Source organism: Mesoplodon mirus, assembly GCF_964341445.2.
Source record: "Mesoplodon mirus genome assembly, chromosome: 4".
NCBI classification, from domain to species: domain Eukaryota; kingdom Metazoa; phylum Chordata; class Mammalia; order Artiodactyla; family Ziphiidae; genus Mesoplodon; species Mesoplodon mirus.
Window position 1 is genome coordinate 30,635,927 of NC_138979.1, and position 22,567 is coordinate 30,658,493.

Below are 22,567 nucleotides of genomic sequence, written 5' to 3' on the forward strand. Positions count from 1 at the left end.
GATGGGCAGGACAGTGATGTCAGTCTCAGGCCTTTTGATTCCAGAATGTGTTTTCTGCATCATACCACTCTATCCCATTTTTTTTCTCGTCTTCCTACAGTACGTTATTCTCACATGCAGATAAACATTCTTGTTCACGTTAGGGCAATTCAAGAAAACAATAGTATGCAGAACAATATTTTAATATAGATGAAAAAGAAATGCACTGTAACACTTATAGTAAGGTTAAATGATAAATAATTAAAGGCTACATATGTTCTAATTACCAAAATTCTAAAAAATTATATTATTTTTAGAAGCCCATATGAAAATCAAATATGAATGTAGTGTTTCTAAGAGGCATGGTGTTCAGGTTATAAAAGATATTATTGAACTACTGTCTTATCTAGTTCATCTTAAGTTTACTATATTAAGAAAAAAATCAATCCTTACCTTGAAAATTTTTATCGCTTTAATTTTTCCAGTGTGTCTTACATGGGGGCCTTTACAAAGGTCAACTAGTGGACCACACCTGTATTGAAATATTTAAAACATGCCCAGGCACAGTTATAGCTTTGGGACTATTCATTAGAAACCATGTTCTATGTTTTGGGGCAATGTTTAATTTAGGAACAACTTAATTTAAACTAATTTTTAATTTAAGGAGCAGGAAAGAGGCGATTCACCTAGTCTCAGATCCCAGCCTTCCCTCCTTGGCTCACATTCAAAAGCCACAGAATCCTTGGAAAGAAACTGTGAAGACAGAGACACCACTTTTCACTGTCACACCCTAAGGCTCCTAAAAACCTTCACTGTCTTAAAATCAGATAACCATTTCCCTGCTCTACACTAATTTTCAAAACCAAAATTATATGACAGTTATAAAAAAATGAGTTGATATTTTACATTAAAAATAAACTTCACCAAACCCACAGAACGCACACCACCAACAGTGAAGCATGCTATAAGCATCAGTGTAGATGGATTGTAACTCATTTCCCACCTCTGGTGGGTAATCTTGACCATGGGGAAGTTGTGCATATATGGGGGCAAGGGTGTATGGGAACTCTGCATCTTCTTCTAAATTTTGCTGCGAACCTAAACGGCTCTAAAAAATAAAGTCTACTTAAAAAGTAAATAAATTCAAGGGCTTTTGTTTGTTTTTAGGCCCTCTGATTTCATAACAAAATGTCTAATTGTCTCTTGGTTTAGAAAAACAGCATACCGACTTAGTGTAAATCTCAGGCAAAGGTTTAGATCAGAGACGACACCGCTATTAAAGCACACGGGGCTGCAGCTGGGGACTCGCCTGCACCTATAATGAACAAGAGACCACCAAACCCTAACAAGTGCAGACTTTTCTCCAAGTACAGAAACATTAGCAGAGTTAAGATACCAATAATGTGGGTCTGAGGGAAGGTGACTTAATGTCAACCAATTTAAGGAAAATTTAGTAAAGAAAAAAAGTTGTTCCTTAACTATTCCAACCAATTTTAAGTAGTTTTAAAGTTCACCGGTTAAAAAGTTAAAAATTACAATGAATACATAAAGGGACTGGATTATTCACCAAAGTACAATGAAGCTTTAAACATGAAAACATCATTTCTCTGAATGACCAGGCTTTTATGTATTGTTCTCTGTCCAAGATGGAGGTTGTAAGTCAATGCTCAGAGAAATGGAAAAAAATGCCTGATTAGCATGAAAGACTTTAATAAGCTAATCTTTAAATAATTCCATAGAAAAAAAGCCATTTATTTTCAAAAAATTAAATACAAGCCATTCCAATTGACAGAATAAGCATCAATGTTGACCTAAGTTAAAAAAAAAAACCAAAATGTCAAGTATTAAAAGCCAGAAATTTAAAACTTAGCATACCTTTTCAATTTCTTCATTTATTTTTAAACTTTAAAATGATTATACTGACACTTATTTGTATTATAGGTAATAAATAACAAAATCTTATCAGGTCATTGGAGAGCAGCAAAAATAAGATAAGCATGGTATCCACCTTCAGCATAAAATGGCCATGTGTTCATATTATCATTTAAGAAATGCACTGTGGGGACTTCCCTGGTGGTGCAGTGGTTGAGAATCCACCTGCCAATGCAGGGGACACGGGTTTGAGCCTTGGTCCGGAAAGATCCCACATGCCACGGAGCAACTAAGCCTGTGCACCACAACTACTGAGCCTGCGCTCTAGAGCCCATGAGCCACAACTACTGAGCTTGCGTGTCACAACTACTGAAGCCCAGGCACCTAGAGCCCGTGCTCCGCAACAAGAGAAGCCACCAGAGTGAGAAGCCCACACATGGCAACGAAGAGTAGCCCCTGCTCACTGCAACTAGAGAAAGCCCACGTGCAGCAATGAAGACCCAATGCAGCCAAAAGTAAATAAATAAAATAAATAAATTTATTTTTTTAAAAAAGAAATGCACTGTGCACAGCTGTGCATAAAGGGGGTATAATTTTACTCACAGTACAGTTAAGTCAGAGAACCACAGTACTTGAGTGTGGAAAGGAAGTTCCCTGTGGAGGATATTTGTGGTCGTACTTATACAGGGACCAGGTCTTCTCCGATGGGACCGTGAAGGTCACAGGCAGCCAGAGAGCAGGACACACAGGAACAGAGACGAGCAGTACCCACAAGGCAGCTGAACAAGTGGCCAGTAAAAGGGGTTGGGAGCCTAATGCCCAGCAAAACTAAGTGGTTTGGGTAGGGGCTCCCGCTGGCCTCTGCTTCCCACCACTTCTTGTCTCACTGTGAGTCCAGCTGACACCTGGAGGGTTATGCTCTTGGACCCCAAGCAGTGGAGAGCATGGTAAGAGGCAGAGAATCACTGCCCGAGGAGATGGCCCATGACAGCTCCCACTGCCCCTCAATAAGAATGTGGGAGGACAAACAATTCCTTTCCCTAACAGTCCCCCAAAATGTGAGGCCCTGAGAACACAGTCTTACTCACAGGGAGAAAGAGGCTGCTACAGCTAACATCCAGCAAACAGAATGTGGGTTTTTAGTACTATCCTGATAAATACAAATGAGAAAATAACAATTCCCCTTTGGTGATAACATTTCAGAGTCCCCACCTACAGTAGTACTATACCAACCATGCAAATTTACAAACAGACCACCCACCAAAGACAGACTTGCTACTGTTAATGCCTTCAGATGTACCACTGAGCAGTGTTTAAAATTCACACACACTTTACCTGTAAACCGTGGTCGTTGGCGCATTAATCTTCTCCTTCAGGATGCGGCATTTAAATTTATTGTACTACAAAGAAAAATACATTTACATATTATCACACAAAATGTTTAAGTGGGAAAAAATGTTAACTTTTTTCAACACACACTGAATGGGCGTCTGCTATGTTCTAGGTGCTGAGACTGCGGGGATACAAAGAGCTGAGAGCCCAGAGCTGTGCCATGCAGGATGGGAACCTACTGAGCATTTGAAATGCAACTGATCTGAAATGAGGTAAAGCACAAGGGCAAAACACTGGATTTCAGAGGCATAATGTGGAAAGAAGAAAATAAAATAGCTCACTAATTACTTTTTATGTTGGTTACATGTTGAAGCAATATTTTTGATTTATTGGGTTAAATAAAATGTTATAAAAATTAATTTCATCTTTCTTTTACTTTTAAAAGGTGGCTACCAAAAAATTAAAGATGACATATGTGGCTCAGATTTGTGGATCTCATTATTGGACAGCACTGTTCTCGAAGATTCCAATTTTAACTACATGAAGTAAATAAAATTCTGAGGACATGTAAAAATTAAAAAAGGGAACCCTCCTGCGCTGTTGGTGGGAATGTAAATTGATACAGCCACTATGGAGAACAGGATGGAGGTTCCTTAAGAAACTAAAAATTGAACTACCATATGACCCAGCAATCCCCCTCCTGGGCAATATACCCAGAGAAAATCATAATTCAAAAAGATCCATGTACCAAAATGTTCACTGCAGCACTATTTACAATAGCCAGGACATGGAAGCAACCTAAATGTCCATCAACAGATGAATGGATAAAGAAGATGTGGCACATATATACAATGGAATATTACTCAGCCATAAAAAGGAACGAAACTGAGTTATTTGTAGTGAGGTGGATGGACCTAGAATCTGTCATACAGAGTGAAGTCAGAAAGAGAAAAACAAATACTGTATGCTAACGCTTACATATGGAATTTTAAAAAGCAGTATTGATGAACCTAGTGGCAGGACAAGAATAAAGACACAGGTGTAGAGAACGGACTTGAGGGCACAGCGGGGAGCAGGGGGAAGCTGGGATGAAGTGAGAGAGTGACATGGACATATATACACTACCAAATGTAAAATGGATGGCTAGTGGGAAGCTGCTGCATAGCACAGGGAGATCAGCTCAGTGCTTTGTGATGACCTAGAGGAGTGAGATAGGGAGGGTGGGAGGGAGGCTCAAGAGGGAGGGGAGGGCTTCCCTGGTGGCGCAGTGGTTGAGCATCCACCTGCCGATGGAGGGGATGTGGGTTCGTGCCCCGGTCCGGGAGGATCCCACATGCCGCAGAGCGGCTGGGCCCGTGAGCCACGGCCGCTGAGCCTGCGCGTCCGGAGTCTGTGCTCCGCAACAGGAGAGGCCACAAAAGTGAGAGGCCCGTGACCCGCAAAAAAGAAAAAAAAAGAGGGAGGGGATATGGGGATATGGGGATATGGGGATATATGTATACATATAGCTGATTCACTTTGTTGAACAGTAAAAACTAACACAACATTGTAAAGCATTTTTACTCCAATAAAGATATGAAAAAAAAATTAGCAGAAAACCCCAAACGAAAGAGGAAAACCCAGAATCTTTTTTTTTTTTTTTTTTTTCTTTTTTGCGGTACGCGGGCCTCTCACTGTTGTGGCCTCTCCTGTTGCGGAGCTCAGGCTCCGGACGTGCAGGCTCAGCGGCCATGGCTCACGGGCCCAGCCGCTCCGCGGGATATGGGATCTTCCCAGACCGGGGCACGAACCCGCGTCCCCTGCATCAGCAGGCAGACTCTCAACCACTGCGCCACCAGGGAAGCCCCCAGAATTTTATTTGGTATTATACATATTGTTGAATTCAATAGCCGGAGTACTAACAACACTCAGAATTAATCAGATTTATAAAACACATATATGAAACTATTCACCCGGCCCTTCACCTACCTATATCTGCATTAAAAATTCAATCAACCCGTTTGGAACAATTTGGTGAGCAGTGGCCAATTATTTGTTAAAACCAGTCGTCTGTATTAAATATTGTTCACGTTCCCGGCACGAAATCACCTTAAACAGGTCCAGCAGGGCCTCCTTGCTGACTTCCAACCTTTCGAAAGGCTGCTGCTCTTTGATGATGGCCTTGCACGCGCTCTCCAGCGCTGGCAGCTCTGTGCTGGACACGGCCCTGCAGGGAAAAGCAGCGAGAATCAGCACAGATTGCTCAGACATGACCTTTGACCTGTGGCCTTTGTCACCAGCTGACCAGCCTTCTACATCGAGGAACGTGGTACTTTACTGTCCAGGACTTCAGAGGGTCAGTCATCCTTTCACAAGGCAGGTAACCCTACTTCTCAAAGAGGGAGACAGAGGCATCAGCTGATGAACCGCCCTCAGTTCTCTGAACAGCCCCGTTGGACACTCCCCAGCTGGACCGCAAGCTCCTCCGGGGCCTGATCATCTGGGCAGTCTTCCTCATTCTTCACACGTTTACGTTTTTGTTCAAAAGCGCAGTGTGGTGTGCGCCATGCCCCTGCCCTAGACCAGGAGATCCAGGCTGGGAGGAAGCTCTGAGAGTGTGAACTGCAGGTCAGCCGGCCTCCACTGGGCAGCCCCGGCTCCTCTCAGGAACCCCTGTCTGTGCTCACACCCCTCCAGCCCTGTGGGCCACCTGCATTCCTCAAACAAGCCGCACACACCCCGACCCAGGGCTGTCCCACAGAGGCCTGGTACGTTCTTCCCCCACCAGCCTCAGAGCTCGCTCTCTCTCTCCCTCCACTCCACCCCTGCTTCAAGGTCACTGAGCTCTCAGCTGACTGGCTGCCTGCTCAGGCCCCCACCTCCCCTTCATGGCCCTCACCACCTCATCACCTCCGACAGCAGACAGCTGCGTGTCTGTCTATGTCTGTCTCCCCCAGCCAGACTGCTGAGCCCACGAGGGCAGGCTGATCTGTCCAGTGCGGAGTCAGCAGCACCAAGCCTGGAGCACACAGGAGGCGTCAACACATTCTGCGGAATAACTCCGGGGTGGGGGTGGGGACTACGCTGGACAGGCTGGGAGCAGGAGCTGCAGAGTGCCAGGCACTCGGTTAGGGAGGGGTCACTTTGGCAGCGTGGAGGTGGCAGATGGCGGGAGAATGTACCACGGTCGTCCAGGCAAGGACGCTGGGGGTCTATGTTAAGGCAGAAGGTGGGGGAGAACTACTTAGGGGATAAAACTGGCAGAAGTGGATGGAGTGACTGGGGGGGTTAGGGGGTGGCAAGGAGCAGGGTGGGCTTGGGAGGACCCTCAGGTTTTGGTTTGAGAGCTGGTGGTTTCCTTAAGGGCGACAAGGGATATGGAGAAGGAGGTGGGCCGAGGCTGCGTCTGCTGCTCGTGATTTCAAGCACAGATCTACTTGAAGAACGTGAGGCCGCTGCGAACCAGCCCCTCTGGCACCTGCTGTGGGACATGTGTAGCTGCGGTGGACAGCGCCCTTGACCGTCACGGCGCAGAGCTGAACTATGTGCTCTCCAGGGATTAACCCTACAACTCTGGTCCAAATTAGTAGTTTGCCCTAGCCAAGTCTCAGGTTACATAAATAGCGTATCACATCCTTCTCAAGAAAAGAAAGAACACAATTTGAGAAGTTACACTTGAATCTAAACTCAAAAAAAATAATACTGTTCATAAATGGTGACCTAATCTATAATCACATTCTGCAGTAGGTATTCAGTACACTAATGTGTAACCACTATAAACACATGCGCTCAGAGGCGTTACCTGTCTTCGAGGAACATGTCGTAGTAGAACCCGTAGTCGGTGGGTGGCCCGCAGCACAGGAGGCCCCCGTAGTGGAGCTCCAGGGCTTCCCCGAGGACGTGGGCACTGGAGTGCCAGTACACCTGTGGGCAGGACAGAGGCCGTGGCCATGATCACGGGGTCACAGGAAGCCATCAGGCAGACAAGAGGACAAGCGAGCACGTGGATACAGTGTAAGGGGACAGACACTGGGACACAAGGCAGCATCGATCTCTGGCAACTGCTGACGAGAGATGCTTCCTGAGCCCTCCCTGGAATCCCCGGCAGCCGGCTGCTTGGTTCTAACGTGCAGCTGCTGCTCTGTGTGGCACTGAAGCCCAGCTCCTAAACCACTTCCTTCTGTGCCTTGACCACCGAGCAGAGCAGCCGCCCAGAGCCGGTCCAGGCCCAGCACAGAGGAACGCCAGGGAGTGCCGGGCATGGGCCCCCTTCCTCCTCCTCCGGGCAGCCTCTCAGAGTCAGATTCGAGGCCACAGCGGCTGCTCATGACATCACTCACGTTAACAAGATTCTGCGTCTACACAGCAGTCTTCACGTGCTGAATAGCATGTGGCTGTGGAAGTCTGAAAGATAACTCAAGACAGAGGGGTCACTGAGGACTGTCTGCTGGCTGCCGGGGTCCCCTGGGCAGGGTGTACATTAGTTAATTCACTGCAGTCCAAGGGCCAGTCATAAGCTCTACAAGTTCAGAAAGTTGATTGGGTTTTGAATTACCAAGGAATCAATGGTTTATGCATACATTAAAACTAACCAGTCACCAATTAACAATAAATATAGATGCCAAAGGAACAAGACAATCGAGTCCTCTGGCAGCACTTTCCTTAATTAAAAAGGAAACAAATTGCAATTAGAAAGCTGTCTGAGATAATAAACCGGAATAGAGGGAGCTAGCTGGTTAACAGACTCTGTGCAATCCCGACCCACGGCACCAGGCCCAGAGGGTCAGTCCTTGGGGCAGAGCCCTCTGCTTGGGATGGTACAGGATGGCAGGCTGGCTGCCAGCGTCAGCCCAAGTACCTTCTTCGGTGCATTGTGCACACCTGGAAATTGCCTGAGCCAAACACTGTGTTAGGTGCTGGAGACACAAGAGAGAAAGAAATGCGAGCCGCTGGCCTCATGCGGTTTGCAGCCTAGTGGGGGAGAGGGCAGGCAACAAACCTCTAAGTGCATCATCGCAAGATGAGAAGCTTATTTAAAAGAAGATGAACAGATCGTTGTAATTAAGAATCACGGCGTGGGCTTCCCTGGTGGCGCAGTGGTTGAGAGTCCGCCTGCCGATGCAGGGGACGCGGGTTCATGCCCCGGTCCGGGAAGATCCCACATGCCGCGGAGCGGCTGGGCCCGTGAGCCACGGCCGCTGAGCCTGTGCGTCCGGAGCCTGTGCTCCGCAACGGGAGAGGCCACAACAGTGAGAAGCCCGCGTACCGCAAAAAAAAAAAAAAAAGAATCACGGCGGAGGCCCTGTATTCACAGCGTGGTTAGGGTTGGGGGGATGTACCACAAAGCAGCTTGAGGAAGGTTGACAGGTAAAAACAGGCCAGCAACCATGCAGGCCTTGGAGAGGGATTTGAGTTTTATTCTAATGCACTGGGATGTATTAAAAGGTTTTAAGCAGAAAAGAAATTATTGAATTTACATTTAAAACATAGTACATCACAGAACTAGCAGCTTGGGTTCCTACATATATCTGGTTTTGTTTACACCTCAGATAAGTATCTTGTTTACACCTCAGATAAGTACCTTGTTTACACCTCAAATAAGTACCTATGCTTCCTGAGCATGACGTCCCAGCAGCACATTGCTGACTGCTCCTGGGACTTGGGCAGAGATTTAGAGCAGAACAAATACCCACATACATTCTCCTGCTGGACAGCATGCTTGCAAAAGGAAATATCTATTAGATATACTTTAAACTTGAAAGCTCTACCATTTTATAAAATGCTCCTTGTTTCTGGTGTACGTATTTATCAACTTTACATGAACATTCTTGTGGTCACTTTCAACATAAATTTACCTAGAGGGTGGGGACTATTTACTTTCCTATGTTACATCATGCACTAAATAGTCTTGTAAATAGAAGCATCTTTTAAAATAGAAGTTTAAGAGTTTGCTATACAGGGCTTCCCTGGTGGCGCAGTGGTTGAGAGTCCGCCTGCCGATGCAGGGGACACGGGTTCGTGCCCCTGTCCGGGAGGATTCCACATGCTGCGGAGCGGCTGAGCCCGTGAGCCATGGCCGCTGGGCCTGCGCATCTGGAGCCTGTGCTCCGCAATGGGAGAGGCCGCAACAGTGAGAGGCCCGCATACCGAGAGTTTGCTATACAAAGGAGATGAATTTTTCTGTAAAGTAAAAAATGCTTTACAAAATCATTAATTTTATCATCTTGTAGATCTGAGTTTTCTAGATTTGCTTTTCCAGGATTTCTTTTTCATGGATATGCATTAAATACTCATAAATGGGTTTATGTTCAAAATCTTAATATGTTCATAGTAACAGGAAAATAAAATCCAAGAATAACAAAAAAAGTCTCTGTTACTAAATTACACTAAAAGCAGCATCAAGAGCTTGGAAAAGTTACTGAACCATCCTGAGCCTGTGTACTATTAACATGGTACCCGTGTGAAAAGGTAAGTGCAGACTCAGGGAGATAACGTACACAAGGGGCTGGGGCTGGTGCCTGGCACGGAACATTCTCATTTTCATAAACAACCACAAGTATTTCGGAGGTCCTGTAATGTGACACCAGGTGCCATGTTAGTATCAGGGTAGGCAGAGGGGTGGGCTGATGAGACACTCTAGAAACATTCCCCAAGATAATATGATAAATAAGTTTTCTCTTTCATGATGTCACTAAACACAGGGGGAAAGAACTCCAAAGAGGCCGACCCCTCCATGGAACATTAAGTTTGGTAGCTCCCCCATCCCCCCACCCAAACACCTGACAGACTGAAAGCCTGCAGCAGCCCACTGTTAAAGAATCTGTTAAAGAACAGTGTCTGCAGGTCAACCAAGAGCCAGCTAGTATGGGAGACTGCTCAGGTCTTGGCAGGATTCCGCCCTCAGGAGAGGCTGAAAACTAACTGCCGGGCCAGCTACTATGGCTGCTCCTACTTGGCTTCTCCGGAGGCTGACACCACCCGAAAGTGTCAAGTTGTTTATTTCCTTGCTCACTACCCCTCCCACCAGTGAACTCTGTAGCAGGAGCCTCTGCTGCCCCACAAGGTCTGGCACGTGCACCCAACAGCTTAGATGCTAGTCAGCTGACTGAGGGAATCAATAAATGTTCACAAGTTCTGAGGTGACAGCTGGCATATAGTTAGGTGACAGTTGTTTGGGTTAGATCTTAAGTGAGAAAAATGAAATAATACATATAAGCTATGTATCTCATTTATAAACTGCTCTTTCTGAATCACTTTTCAGTATGGTGTTATTAATATTATATTTATTAAACACCAACATATGCATGTTAAACCTTTGAAGGCCACAAAACCCATCATTCTTGACTTCAGTATGTGGCTTCATAATTACGTAATGTAATTGACAACATAAATAGCCAAAGTATGGTGGATTGGTCTTTAAACACTTACAGCTTGGGCTTCCTTGTCCTCAAACATGAGCAGCTCTAGGGTAGAGTCCCCTTCCAGCGGACGGTCCAGGTCCCACAGCTCCCCATTCACTTTGGCTATCACCGTGCTTTCCGCCAGCTCCTGACTGGTGAGAGAACAGTCACATGGGGGTTAACGCATCACAGGCTAAAACAAAAGATGAAAATGATTTCCAGGGTTTCTTTCTATAGTGGGAAGTACAAACGTAAACTAATAGGATAGATTTTTTAAAATTTTGTGACACTTATTTTAAGTACAAAAGTAATAAGATACGTTCACTGTAAAAACTCAGAAAACAGAGAATGCACAGAATAAAATAAAAATCACGTAAATCTCACCACTCACATATCACCACTCATATAACATTCTGGCACATGTTTTTCCAGTCTTTATCTATACCGGCCCCTCCTTCACACACCACACACACACAGGCACACACCCCCGTCATAAAAAAACATAGTTGTCTACATAATTTTCTTTACAACCATGCCATCAGACAGACTCCCAGAACATTCTGGAAGGACCACACTGATTAAGGAAGCCTCCTCCTGCACACCACTGCACAGACATCCGTGCACAGGCGGCTTTGTTCTTTGGTGACTTTTCTGGGAATAGGCCTTTGGAAGTAAAATTGTTAGGTCAAAGAGCATGTGCCTCTAAAGGACTGCTGATAAATATTGTCTGAATGTACCACTTCCACGCACCCTGATTTTTTCAAACTTTGCCAATGTGATGTTGGAAATGGTTGTTTTAATTTGATTTATTGGATTATAAATGTTTACTGGCCAGTTTACTTTTATGAACTGTCCATGTCCTTTGCCTATTTTCTATGAGGTGTTGATCCTTTTCCTTTGTGTGTGTGGGTGTGTGTATGTCTCTTCATTAACATTTATTGTTTGAAAATTACTGACAAAAATAACATGCTAAGAGGAGACCTAGAAAGCACAGAAAAGCACAAAGAAAAAAAATCACCCTCTGGACTTCCCCGACGGTCTAGTGGTCATGACTTCGTGCTTCCAACGCAGGGGGCACAGGTTCGATCCCTGGTTGGGGAACTAAGATCCCACGTGCGCAGCCAAAAAAAAAATTCACCCTCAATCCAGTCACCCAGAAATTGCTGTTAACATTTGCTGTCCGTCTTTCCACTTTTTTGGATAAATACATACACCAATGTAAAAATTTTAATATTATTACTCTTTATGTTATATGATAACCTACTTTTTAAACTTAACAATAAACCATGACATTTTTCCCGAACAGCAAACAGACTTGTAAAACATGCTATTTGACAGCTGCAGTAGAACTAAGATTTGCTTAATGAACCCACTACTGCTGGGATTTGGGTTATTTCTTTGTGGGTTTTGGTTCTTCTTGTTTTATTTTGACAATGACAAATAAAGCTGCAATGGACATTCTTGAACATACATCTCAGTTCCTGATTATTTTCTCAGGAAAAATTCTAGAAGTAAAACTACTGAGTCAAGGGATAAGCACTTTTAATGACTTTAATTGGACTATATTACCAAATTTTCCTATCAGGAAAGGGTCCCAAAATACCTTTCTCTGTGCTCTCACCTTCAGGAGTACAAAATTGTGTCATCTTGACAATGTGACGTTTTCATTTGCATTTCTGTGAGTAACTTGAGCAGGGGCACAGCACTGTGGTTAACAGCACACACTCTAGGGTCAGGCCAACCTGGGGTTAAACACTGGACAATTTACTCAGCTTTTCAAAGCCTCGGTTTCCTCATCAGCAAGATGGGAATTACAGGATCTTCCTCATATATTTATCCTAAGGATTAAATAAGGTGTACGCATAATAAGAACTTAATACACGTTCAGTATTGTTATCAGTGGAGTAGAATTTTATCTTCATCTTTGCTGCCATGCCAAGCTGCTAAGGGCTCCTCAAGCCCATTCTCTCTGTCCTCTACAATCAGTGCCTGGCCATCCTTGCAGCAGGAGGTAGCCACGTGGCTTAGGTGGAGGCAGAAGCAGTGTCCAGCACTGCCATATCTCAGCCTTAACACTATGCAGGGCACCTGTCCATCCGGCTCTCTGTAGATGGAGCACACATGCTAGGACCTTTGAACCATACGGACAAGGGAACACTGTACCAGACCACCCAACAGCTAGATGGAAGGAATTTAGGTCCCCAAATAAACGTATGGAGAAGCATTGCCAGCCTGGACCCCGCACCCCCAGACTGCTGTCAGAGAGGCTCTGACAGCCTGTGTCTTAACGCAGAAATAAGGGCCTGCAAGTGAGTAACAAAAACAAATCATCCGGCATTGGCTTAGCGGATGTGCCGTGGGTTACACAGAAAGAGGTACTCAGACGTGGAAAGCCAATAACCCTGTTAGAGCATAACAAAGTGCCTCCTAAGACCTGCAGGCAAATAATGTGCTTACGATGCCTGTAGCACACGAGTAAACGGTTATACAGAGGCAAACGCTGGGATACACTGGGTAACTTAGCAAAATACTACCAGGCCAAGATAAGCTCAGACGGTATTTGTCCCCTTACGAGGGAGGCTCTCTCCGCACGCGGCCTGTAAGCCGAACTGACTGGGAGTTCAGAAGTGTGAGGCTGTGCAAGATGCAAAAACAATTTTCTGTCCCAAAGAGGAGGAGGAACAGGCACTGACAGCCCTTCTCAAAGGCCACACAGAGACAGACAACACAGGCTGGTCCAGCTACAAGGATCAGAGTAAGGGAGCCGCCTGTCCCCAACCTGTGGTTTTGTCTGATCTTGGCCCATTTAACTGAGGGAGAGAGGAACAAGCAAAAGGCAAAGGCCAGGGAATAAAAGGGTGAGAAGTCTCTGTCTAGGAGAAATCTTCAGTATGGTTACTTTCATGGGAAACTGACTAGAAGCTTCTAGTTAGAAGCCTACTACGGTTAACTGCTTGAGGGAATTGTTTTGCCAAACAAACTATAAGCCCAGCTTACAAGTACCCGTGACTGATTCTCACTGGAGCCCTGAGCTCCACGCATGCACCAGCCAGAGCCGCACCAGCAAACCTCGCGGCCTCCACGATGAACAACTGCCCGCACTTCAGATGTGGCAAGTGAGGGCGACAGACAACGACAAGCCCTCCAAATTGCAAAATCAGGGCCGACAGAGGGCGGTGGACAAGAGAGCTGCTCCCAGAGGACAAAGGGTGGCCAGATGGTTTGACCCGAGCCCCACCCACGGCCAGGCTGCAGACAAGATCTGGGGGCTCCTGAGCACCACTGTCTGCCGCATCACTCCTCTTTTTGCCAAATGACAGTTTAATCGTGACTGTGTTTATCCCACCACCATATACACGTGGCATGGGCAGCCTCGTCTATCAGTTTACTTGCTGCTAGAGCGCGAGCAGCCAGGCGATGGGGGTGTTGTGTGCTTCACCTGAAAATCCTGGGCTTTCTGCTGCCAGGGCCTGGAGTCGTCTCGCCAGGAGAGTGAGGGAGCGTGGGGGATGACACACGGCAGACGCTCACAGGTGTCTGGAGGTCCCAGCGGCACGCCGCGGCAGATGCTGTCCCCAAGACCATCCTTCCTCTCTCCTGTGGTGAGAGTGCCTGGGCTGGACACGTGGCCAGCCAGCAGGAGCTACGTTTCCATTCTCTTTCAGGCGGCGTGGCTGTGTGACTAAGCGTGAGCTAACAGGCTGTAGGTGGGAATTAAAACGTGCTGCTCCAGGGTCTTGGCCTCAAAGCACCCTTGCTCTCCAGCCGCTCTTCCCCTGCCTGCAAGCAGGTCCATGGGTGTGACCCAGCCTCCACCCCTAGATGTGAACAAGCCCTACTTAAGGGGACGGCAGAGTGACAAGATGCGGGGATCTTGGGTCCATGAAGGACTGCCTGGACCAGAGACGCCCACCAGCCTGGCCACCACGAGTCTGTCAGGGGAGAATGTGGCGTCTGCCTTACTTAAGCCATGATCTCTAGGGGCTCTTTCCTGCAGCAGTTTAGTCAGAAGCCCCTGGGGGGCTCCTGGAAACACAGATGACTAACTGATTCAGGAAGTGTGGGATGGGACCCGAGAATCTGCTCTTCCATCAAGTTCCCAGTTGATGCTAATGCTGCTGGTCTGGGGACCACATTCCAAGAACTACTCTTCAATGAACTACTATGAACTGTCCTTTGCTCATTTTTTCTGCTGGGGTATTTCCTTGGGATAAATGGCTATGTATAGAATGACTGGATCCAAGGGTTGGGGTTTGCACATTTAAGAAAGAGACTGCGGGGCTTCCCTGGTGGCGCAGTGGTTGGGAGTCCGCCTGCCGATGCAGGGGACACGGGTTCGTGCCCCGGTCCCGGAGGATCCCACGTGCCGCGGAGCGGCTGGGCCCGCGAGCCATGGCCGCGGGGCCTGTGTGTCCGGAGCCTGTGCTCCGCGACGGGAGAGGCCACAGCAGTGAGAGGCCCGCGTACAGCAAAAAAAAAAAAAAAAAAAAAAAAAAAAGAAAGAGACTGCGCCTCTGCATCCACCCTCCAGCAGTGCCATTTCCCCAAAATCATATCAATATTAACCATTATTCATAAATCTTTGACAGACCAATAGATAATACACAATTACTTTAATTTGCATCTCTAAGTTTATCTTTTCCTCCTTTTTATGCGTCATTTTTACGCGTAGCCATTTTTCCTAAGTGTTTTTGACTCTGTCCGTCTTTTCCTTAATGATTTGTACCTTACATGTTACACTTAGGAAGGCCAACACTCCCTCAGAGCAGGGAAAATCATCCATGCAATCAAGTCTCAGTAAACCAAGGGAACAGTCAGTATAATTTAATAAAACTATTTTTTTTTTTTTTTCTTTTTGCGGTATGCGGGCCTCTCACTGTTGTGGCCTCTCCCGTTGCGGAGCACAGGCTCCGGACGCGCAGGCCCAGCGGCCATGGCTCACGGGCCCAGCCGCTCCGCGGCATATGGGATCCTCCCAGACCGGGGCACGAACCCGCATCCCCTGCATCGGCAGGCGGACTCTCAACCACTGCGCCACCAGGGAGGCCCAAAACTATTATTTTTAAGTTTATTTTTATAACCATACACCTTGCTGCACCCTTACTTATTTTAATAGTTTTTCAGTTAATACTCTTCTCTAATTCACTTTTTTAGTCTCCTCCTTGTTTAATTGTTCTTTTTCTAACTGCCTGAGTTGAATTCTTAGTCATTTCATTTTTTTTATTCAATAATAAAAGCCTTCAACACTATAAATCTGTTCCTGATCACCACTCAGATGTATTACATAGATTTTGAAATATATTCTCTTCGTTAGAAGTATTTTCTAAGAATACTCCTTTTTTACTCTTTTTATTTCTGAAAATACTTGTTTTTATTTCTTTTCACCTGAGTATTTTGAAGTTTTTTAAATTTCCTAGTTTTGTTTTGTCTTGTTGTCATTTAATGCTTACTGAGTTCACAATGGATTTCACTTTGCTCACAGAATGCTAACTGTGTGTTTCTGTATTTTATTAAGATTCTGAGGAACCGAAAGCACGACCACAGGTGCCAAGAGAGAAGGCACCATCTGGGCCACAGCACAGAGATCAGGGAGTAGCCACGAAGCCTACCTTACAGTGTTATTATTCAGACCATATAATCTTAATTTTGGGCTATTTGATCAAAAACTGAGAAAGGCATGTTAAAGTCTGCCACTCTTGACTTCCTATAATCTTGTATTTCTGGTTTGATGCTACGTTATATAACTCATAAAGGTGCGTGACAAATTGGGAATTACACTGTTCTTCTATTTTAAAAATAAGCCTCAGTCTCCCATTCAATGATTCTGTCTAATGATTTAGACAGCCCTAAATTCTGCTGTCTGATGGTAACATTAAGACCACTGCTTTCTTCTTATCAGGTTTGCCTGATACAGCTTTGCCCATGCTTTAGTTTTGGACAATTTTACTTTTTAGACACTCCTGCAACCCCTCTGTCATTAAACTCGAGGGTGGTTTTAAACTGGTACCTGTGGGAATGTAAGTCACTGACTGTACAATGAGAACACGTCCTATAATGAAATGACCTTGTTTCCCAAGCTTGGACAGTCTCTTCAGTGCAGGACGGCTCAGACTTCCATCTGCCAACATGCAAATGACTCTCCATGAGGAAACATAAACTTATTTTTGCCTCAAAGCCCATTCCCAGCACATCTATTCCTCTCTCCTGGAAAGCACAGGAACAGGTTAGGAGGGGCCTTTAGGGTGTATGATATAATAGGATGAAAAATACAAACTTAACCATATTTTTCAAAGGAAATCTGAAGATTTTAATTGTTGAAAAGTTTGGTTTTTAAATAATAAGTTTATTTACATGGCAGTTCTGAGCTATAGCTTCCAAAGAATTTTATTTAATGCCGGGAATTAACATTAGCCAAAACAACACAACTTCACTGAAGTATCTAATTTCTAGGAAGGTCAAAGCTTCCAGGGCTGATCATAGCTCTAACACATACATCTTCAATCTATAATAGGCCTTTTTGTACATTTCTAGAGTTGCTTTCATTTTCAGAGTATCTCTCATATATAGTATTTTATTTACTCTTTACAATCTCATAAGGTAAACGATAAAAGTATTATTATTTCCACTTAAGATGTAAGAAAACAGGCTTGGAAAGCTTGAGGGATCTGCCCACATTGGTCCAAAGACCCACCCACAGTTATTTACTGGTGGAACAATGGCTTGGAGTCAAGCCCAACAAAAGACCTGTAAAATCTCATGAAAATAACTTGATGATGAACCGGGTCAAGGTACTGTCACCTGTCAAGGATTATACATTTTTCTCTACTATATATTTTAATTAGAACTCTAAAAGTTGGACCCTTGAAAGAGAAGGAGATTGTGTTCTGATATTCAATTACTTATTAAATGGCCACTTTAGAAGCCAAGAGGTAAATAATTACCTAATTAATTTATTCAACTGAGTAAGAAAAGAATATTTTAGCAGTCCTTAAGAACACATTTTCAGGGCTTCCCTGGTGGCGCAGTGGTTGAGAGTCCGCCTGCCGATGCAGGGGACACGGGTTCGTGCCCCGGTCTGGGAAGATCCCACATGCCGCGGAGCGGCTGGGCCCATGAGCCATGGCTGCTGAGCCTGCGCGTCCGGAGCCTGTGCTTCGCAACGGGAGAGGCCACAACAATGAGGCCCACATACCACAAAAAAAAAAAAAAAAAAAAAAAAAAAAGAACACATTTTCACCAAGCTCTGGCCCAACACTCAGTACTGATTATCTGCTCCACACTACGGTTTACCTAATTTCAGCAGCCACTTGGTAAGGTGTTGTTTTCCAAGCTTCCCCTTCCACTGTTTTCCCATCAACCACTCTTACTGTGATCACATTGCTTGTATTCCCCTTTTTTTCATAAATGGCAAGTAAGAGCTGATGATCTTTCTTCAGTATTTCAAAAAGCTTCAATCTTTCCTTCACAAAATGTGGTGGATTCTTCACCTGAAAACCATTAGAATACAGGAGGGTTAACAGACACAGTCCACTTTTTTCTAACTGCTCAGCTCTAAATAAGCCCCACCCCTTCTCAGCAGGCTCAGGTCACAGCCCCCACCAGCCCCTATGGCTCTGCTTTCACTCTCACCCCCTGAAGACTCCCCTCCCAGGGTCTAACTCCCTCCTAGCTCTCAGGGTCCTGCGCAAAGCCCTCCTCTTCCAACTACCACACCCACTGGCATGGCCCTTCCCCACAGGTTGAACATGCTCGTGCACAGAGCCACACAACTCAGCCCTTGTTGATAACACCATCTGACTACGTTCTCTAGTTGTTTCTCCCGTTTGTCTGAACTCCTCAACCTGATGGATCCCTGAGGCCAAGCATAATCCTCCCCTGCTCCTACCAAATGTTGATGTGCCTGATCAATTCTGGTTGTTTTAATGATTTATATTTAAAAAGCAAAGAAGCTGGTTTCCTTAACACAAAAGAAGAGCTCTGCTTTCTCAACTTAAGGAGCCCTTTACAGCTGTGGGGCTGGCTCACCTCTAAGTTAAGACATCTTGTATCTAAGGCTAACAAAATTTTAAACACACTCCTGTGGCCCAAGCCGTAGTTTACAGCAACTGTTTTAATTAAAAACCCTGGGCAATTAACTACATAAGCCTATTTAAATTATAGGTAGTATTTTATATTATTTCCACAGCAATGACTTACCTCACTGTCAGGCCCGCTTTCCTTCTTTTTAATGTCCTTTCCTTGGCTCTGACTAGGAGGAGGCTGAGAAATAAAGGGAAATAATAAACAACTCATCCCAATGACAACAAAGAGCAACATATCTGAAGCCCGAAGCAGGGGAGGGACAGGCCAGCAGGCAGCAAGCGTCCCATGTTTAGAGGCTCACGGCTGGGGCTCTCCTGACCATTACCTACAACCCTCAACAGGAAAGCCGTTTTCTGGGGTTCAGTCCTTCCTGAATGTGCACTTTCACACATTCTTGCTAAGTACACTTAATATATTTTTCTCTTTAAAGTTTCTCCCCTCTAAATTTTAAACAAATAATGTCCCTGGATTAATGGTTGCATAGCTGCTCCCAGAGACTTGATATGCACTGTTTGAGGAAGGTGTTGCCCAGGAGCACCACAGTCCGCTGGTACAAAGTCTGAGAACACCTACGGTCTGAGAAGGCCTTCAGAACTTAGAAATGCATTACGTTAAAAGAAGGTAAGTGAACCAAAACATTAAAATACGCTATTAACTGACAATATTAAATACGCAAATCTCAAGACAGACCTCCAAAACAAGGCAACAACTAAACACCCCAAACCACCTGTCATAAACAGTTCAGACCAGCCATTCACCAGGGGGAAGGGAAGTGTTTCTACATGGAGCTGTTGGTCTTCCTGCCCAAGGAAAGAAGTGTGAGTTTTAAACACTGCAGCATTTTTTTCAAAGACAGGAAAATGCTATTTCTACCACTGAAGAAAATGTGCGGCGAGCAATTTAGGGGAAGAGCTGAGACATTACAGCGTTAGCTCAGCCTGGCGATTGCTGGAAACGCAGAGGCCCCGGCGTGTCCAGCCTGTCGCGGGTTCCCGGCCCGAGTGAGAGCGCGGGGCAGGGGGCCGGGAGGGCAGGCCCCGCCCCGCCCCCCGCCCCCGCAGCCGCACCTGCCGCCGCGCGCACCCCCACCTGCCGCCCCAGGGCTCTCAGCGCACCAGCTCCGCCGCACCCTGCGGACAGGCCCCCGCCCGGTACCTGCGCGCCGGCGGCCGCGCGCCCGGCCCCCTGCCGCTGCGCGCTCTCCCGCCGCGCCTGGTAGCTCAGCTCCTCCGCGAGGCACAGCCGCAGGCGGTACAGGCGGTGGCGCAGCTCGCGGTTCTCGGCCCGCAGCTGCGCCACCTCGCGCGTGAGGCACGGCCCCTCGGCCTGGCAGCGGTCGGGCGCGTTCAGCTGCTCGTCCCTCAGGCGGTGGACCTCCGTCCACAGCCAGCGGATGTCCTCCTCCTGCCGCGCCAGGCGCGATGCCACGGCATCCGCCGCCAGGGCTTCGGCCGCCATGGCGTCCGCCTCGCCTCACACAGGTACCGGCGCCCCGTGGGATACAGTCGCCAGCTAAGGGGCGCACTGCGGTGTGGGGGCGGGGGCCGACGCTATATAAATGGCGGGGGGGGGGGAACGGGGCGACGGGGCGAGGCGGGGCTGGCTGTGCAGTGCAGGGGCGGGACGATAGGAGCTGAGGAGGGCGGAGATATGGGGCGGGGCTATAGGAACTGTAGGGGCGGGGCGATGGGGAGGGGTGGGGCCGGCTGTGCACTGCAGAGGCTGGGCTATTGGAACTGTAGAGGGCGGGGCAAAGGTGAGGGGTGAGGCTGGCTGTACACTGCATGGGCAGGGCTGTAGGAACGGGGTGGGGGGGCAGGGGGGGCTGGTGGACCCAAGTTGGACATGCTTGGGGGCTGGGGGGCCAAAACAGGCAGAGTGACCTGGAGAGTGGAGTGGGCCCTAAACAGGCTCACTGTGCCTTCAAAGCTACGAGTATGTCACCAAAATGCATATTGTCCAAAACCATCTCCCTTCCCAGAATGGCTCCTGTTTTCCCTCTCGTGAATCCTGGCAGTTACCATTCTTTTAACTTGCCACCAGGTTCTAAAAACTGGCCACTGAGAATTGACCTTCTTTGGCCTCATGCCAAGGCAGCCCAAATGCAAAGGTTGCTGCACTAGGGCATGCAGATCGCTACAAAAATTTAAATCTGATGGCAAGAAATTGCTAGTTCCTCGAGGGTAGGGCAAATGCCACATAGGTCTTTGTATCCCTTATAACCATAAGCACACACCTTCCCGTAGTAGGAACACAAGTTGGTTTTTATTAACATTCTTAGGGCTTAGAATGTAGCAAACCTTGTTCTAAATTCTTTACACAGATATTAACTCCTTTAATACTTATAGCGAGAGACACTATTGTTGTAGCCGTTTATAGATGGAGAAACTGAAGCACAGAGAGGCTAAGTGTTCAAGGTCACACCACCTCTGCATGGCACATCTGAGGTTCAAGCTTCGACTATCCGAGGCATGTTCATGTGCTGAGCACTAGGCTGCCTTTCGACCACAGTAAAGTTTAACTGAACAGGTAGCCTGATGAGATACAGGCCATGAATGTCATCGTGGTTCCAAAATGAGAGAGCTTAGTTTGGACTGGTGCAGTTGGGAAGGGAGCAGATGCTCTGGAAAAGAAAGGTTGGCAGGTGTTAGGAAGGAGGAGAGGTGGATGAATGCCTTTGTAGGAGGTGAGGGGGCGAGCTGATTGGAGTCACACACAGCTCCCAGGAGGAGTTTCCATAAGTATGACACTAATACCAGTGCGTCTTTGTTATTCCCTCCCCTGACCAGCTTCTGGACGGAGTTACACAGGCTCACAGGCTCCACAGCCTTCCCACTCTCTTCCCCACTTCCCCCCATCTGATTTCTGCTCCTCCTGTTCTGGCGTGACCTACGCACTGTCAAATACCGTGGCCTTTGTAATTTGTCTCTCTTAGGCCCCATCGCCCACCCCTAAGAAACCGCTGATCTGCTTTCTGTCACTATAGGTTAGTTTACATTTTCTTGAGTTTTCTATAAATGGAATCATATGGTATATACTTCTTTTATTTGGCTTCTTACGCTCAGCAGAGTAATTTTGAGATTTACCCATGTTGTTGGGTATATCAATTCTTTCTTTCTTTCTCTCCTTCTTTCTTTCCTTCCTTCCACCTCCCTCTCTCCCTCCCCCTCTCTCTCTCTTTCCTTCTTTCTTTCTCTTTTTTTTTCATTATTTTTATAGGAGTATAGTTGTTTTACAATGTTGTGTTAGTTTCTGCCATACAGCAAAGTGAATCAGCCATACACATATGCACATCCCCTCCCTCTTGGACCTCCGTCCCCACCCCATCCCACCCAACTAGGCCATCACAGAGCACCAAGCTGAGATCCCTGTGCTATACAGCAGGTTCCCACTAGCTATCTATTTTACACATGGTAGTGTATTTATGTCAAACCTAATCTCCCAATTCATCCCACCCTCTCCTTCCTCCCCTGTGTCCACACATCCATTCTCTACGTCTTCATCTCTATTCCTGCCCTGCAAATAGGTTCATCTGCACCATTTTTCTAGATTCCACATACATGTGTTAATATACGATATTTGTTTTTCTCTTTCTGATGTACTTCACTCTGTATGACAGATTCTAGGTCCATCTACATCTCTACAAATGACCCAATTTCATTTCTTTCCATGGCGGAGTAATATTCCATTATATATATGTACTATATCTTCTTTATCCATTCATCTGTCAGTGGACATTTAGGTTGTTTCCATGTCCTGGCTATTGTAAATAGTGCTGCAATGAACATTGGGGTACATGTGTCTTTTTGAATTATGGTTTTCTCAGGGTATATGGCCAGTAGTAGGATTGCTGGGTCATATGGTAGTTCAGTTTTTAGTTTTTAAAGGAACCTCCATACTGTTCTCCATAGTGGCTATATCAA

The 22,567-nt window shown here is 46.4% G+C and overlaps 1 protein-coding gene across 1 annotated transcript in view; it reads right to left on the bottom strand.

Moving 5' to 3' along the window:
- TARS3 (threonyl-tRNA synthetase 3) overlaps positions 1–20,168 on the bottom strand; it is a 53,751-nt gene extending 33,583 nt beyond the window's left edge. The window contains exons 1-8 of the mRNA XM_082618316.1: positions 19,800–20,168; positions 18,759–18,821; positions 17,853–18,049; positions 10,591–10,714; positions 6,965–7,086; positions 5,272–5,389; positions 3,187–3,251; positions 433–511 (exon numbers count right to left, since the gene is read on the bottom strand). Coding sequence (XP_082474442.1) covers positions 433–511; positions 3,187–3,251; positions 5,272–5,389; positions 6,965–7,086; positions 10,591–10,714; positions 17,853–18,049; positions 18,759–18,821; positions 19,800–20,102 — 1,071 coding nt within the window. The 5' untranslated portion in view covers positions 20,103–20,168. The remainder of the gene's footprint in view (positions 1–432; positions 512–3,186; positions 3,252–5,271; positions 5,390–6,964; positions 7,087–10,590; positions 10,715–17,852; positions 18,050–18,758; positions 18,822–19,799) is intronic.
- Positions 20,169–22,567: the final 2,399 nt, after the last annotated feature.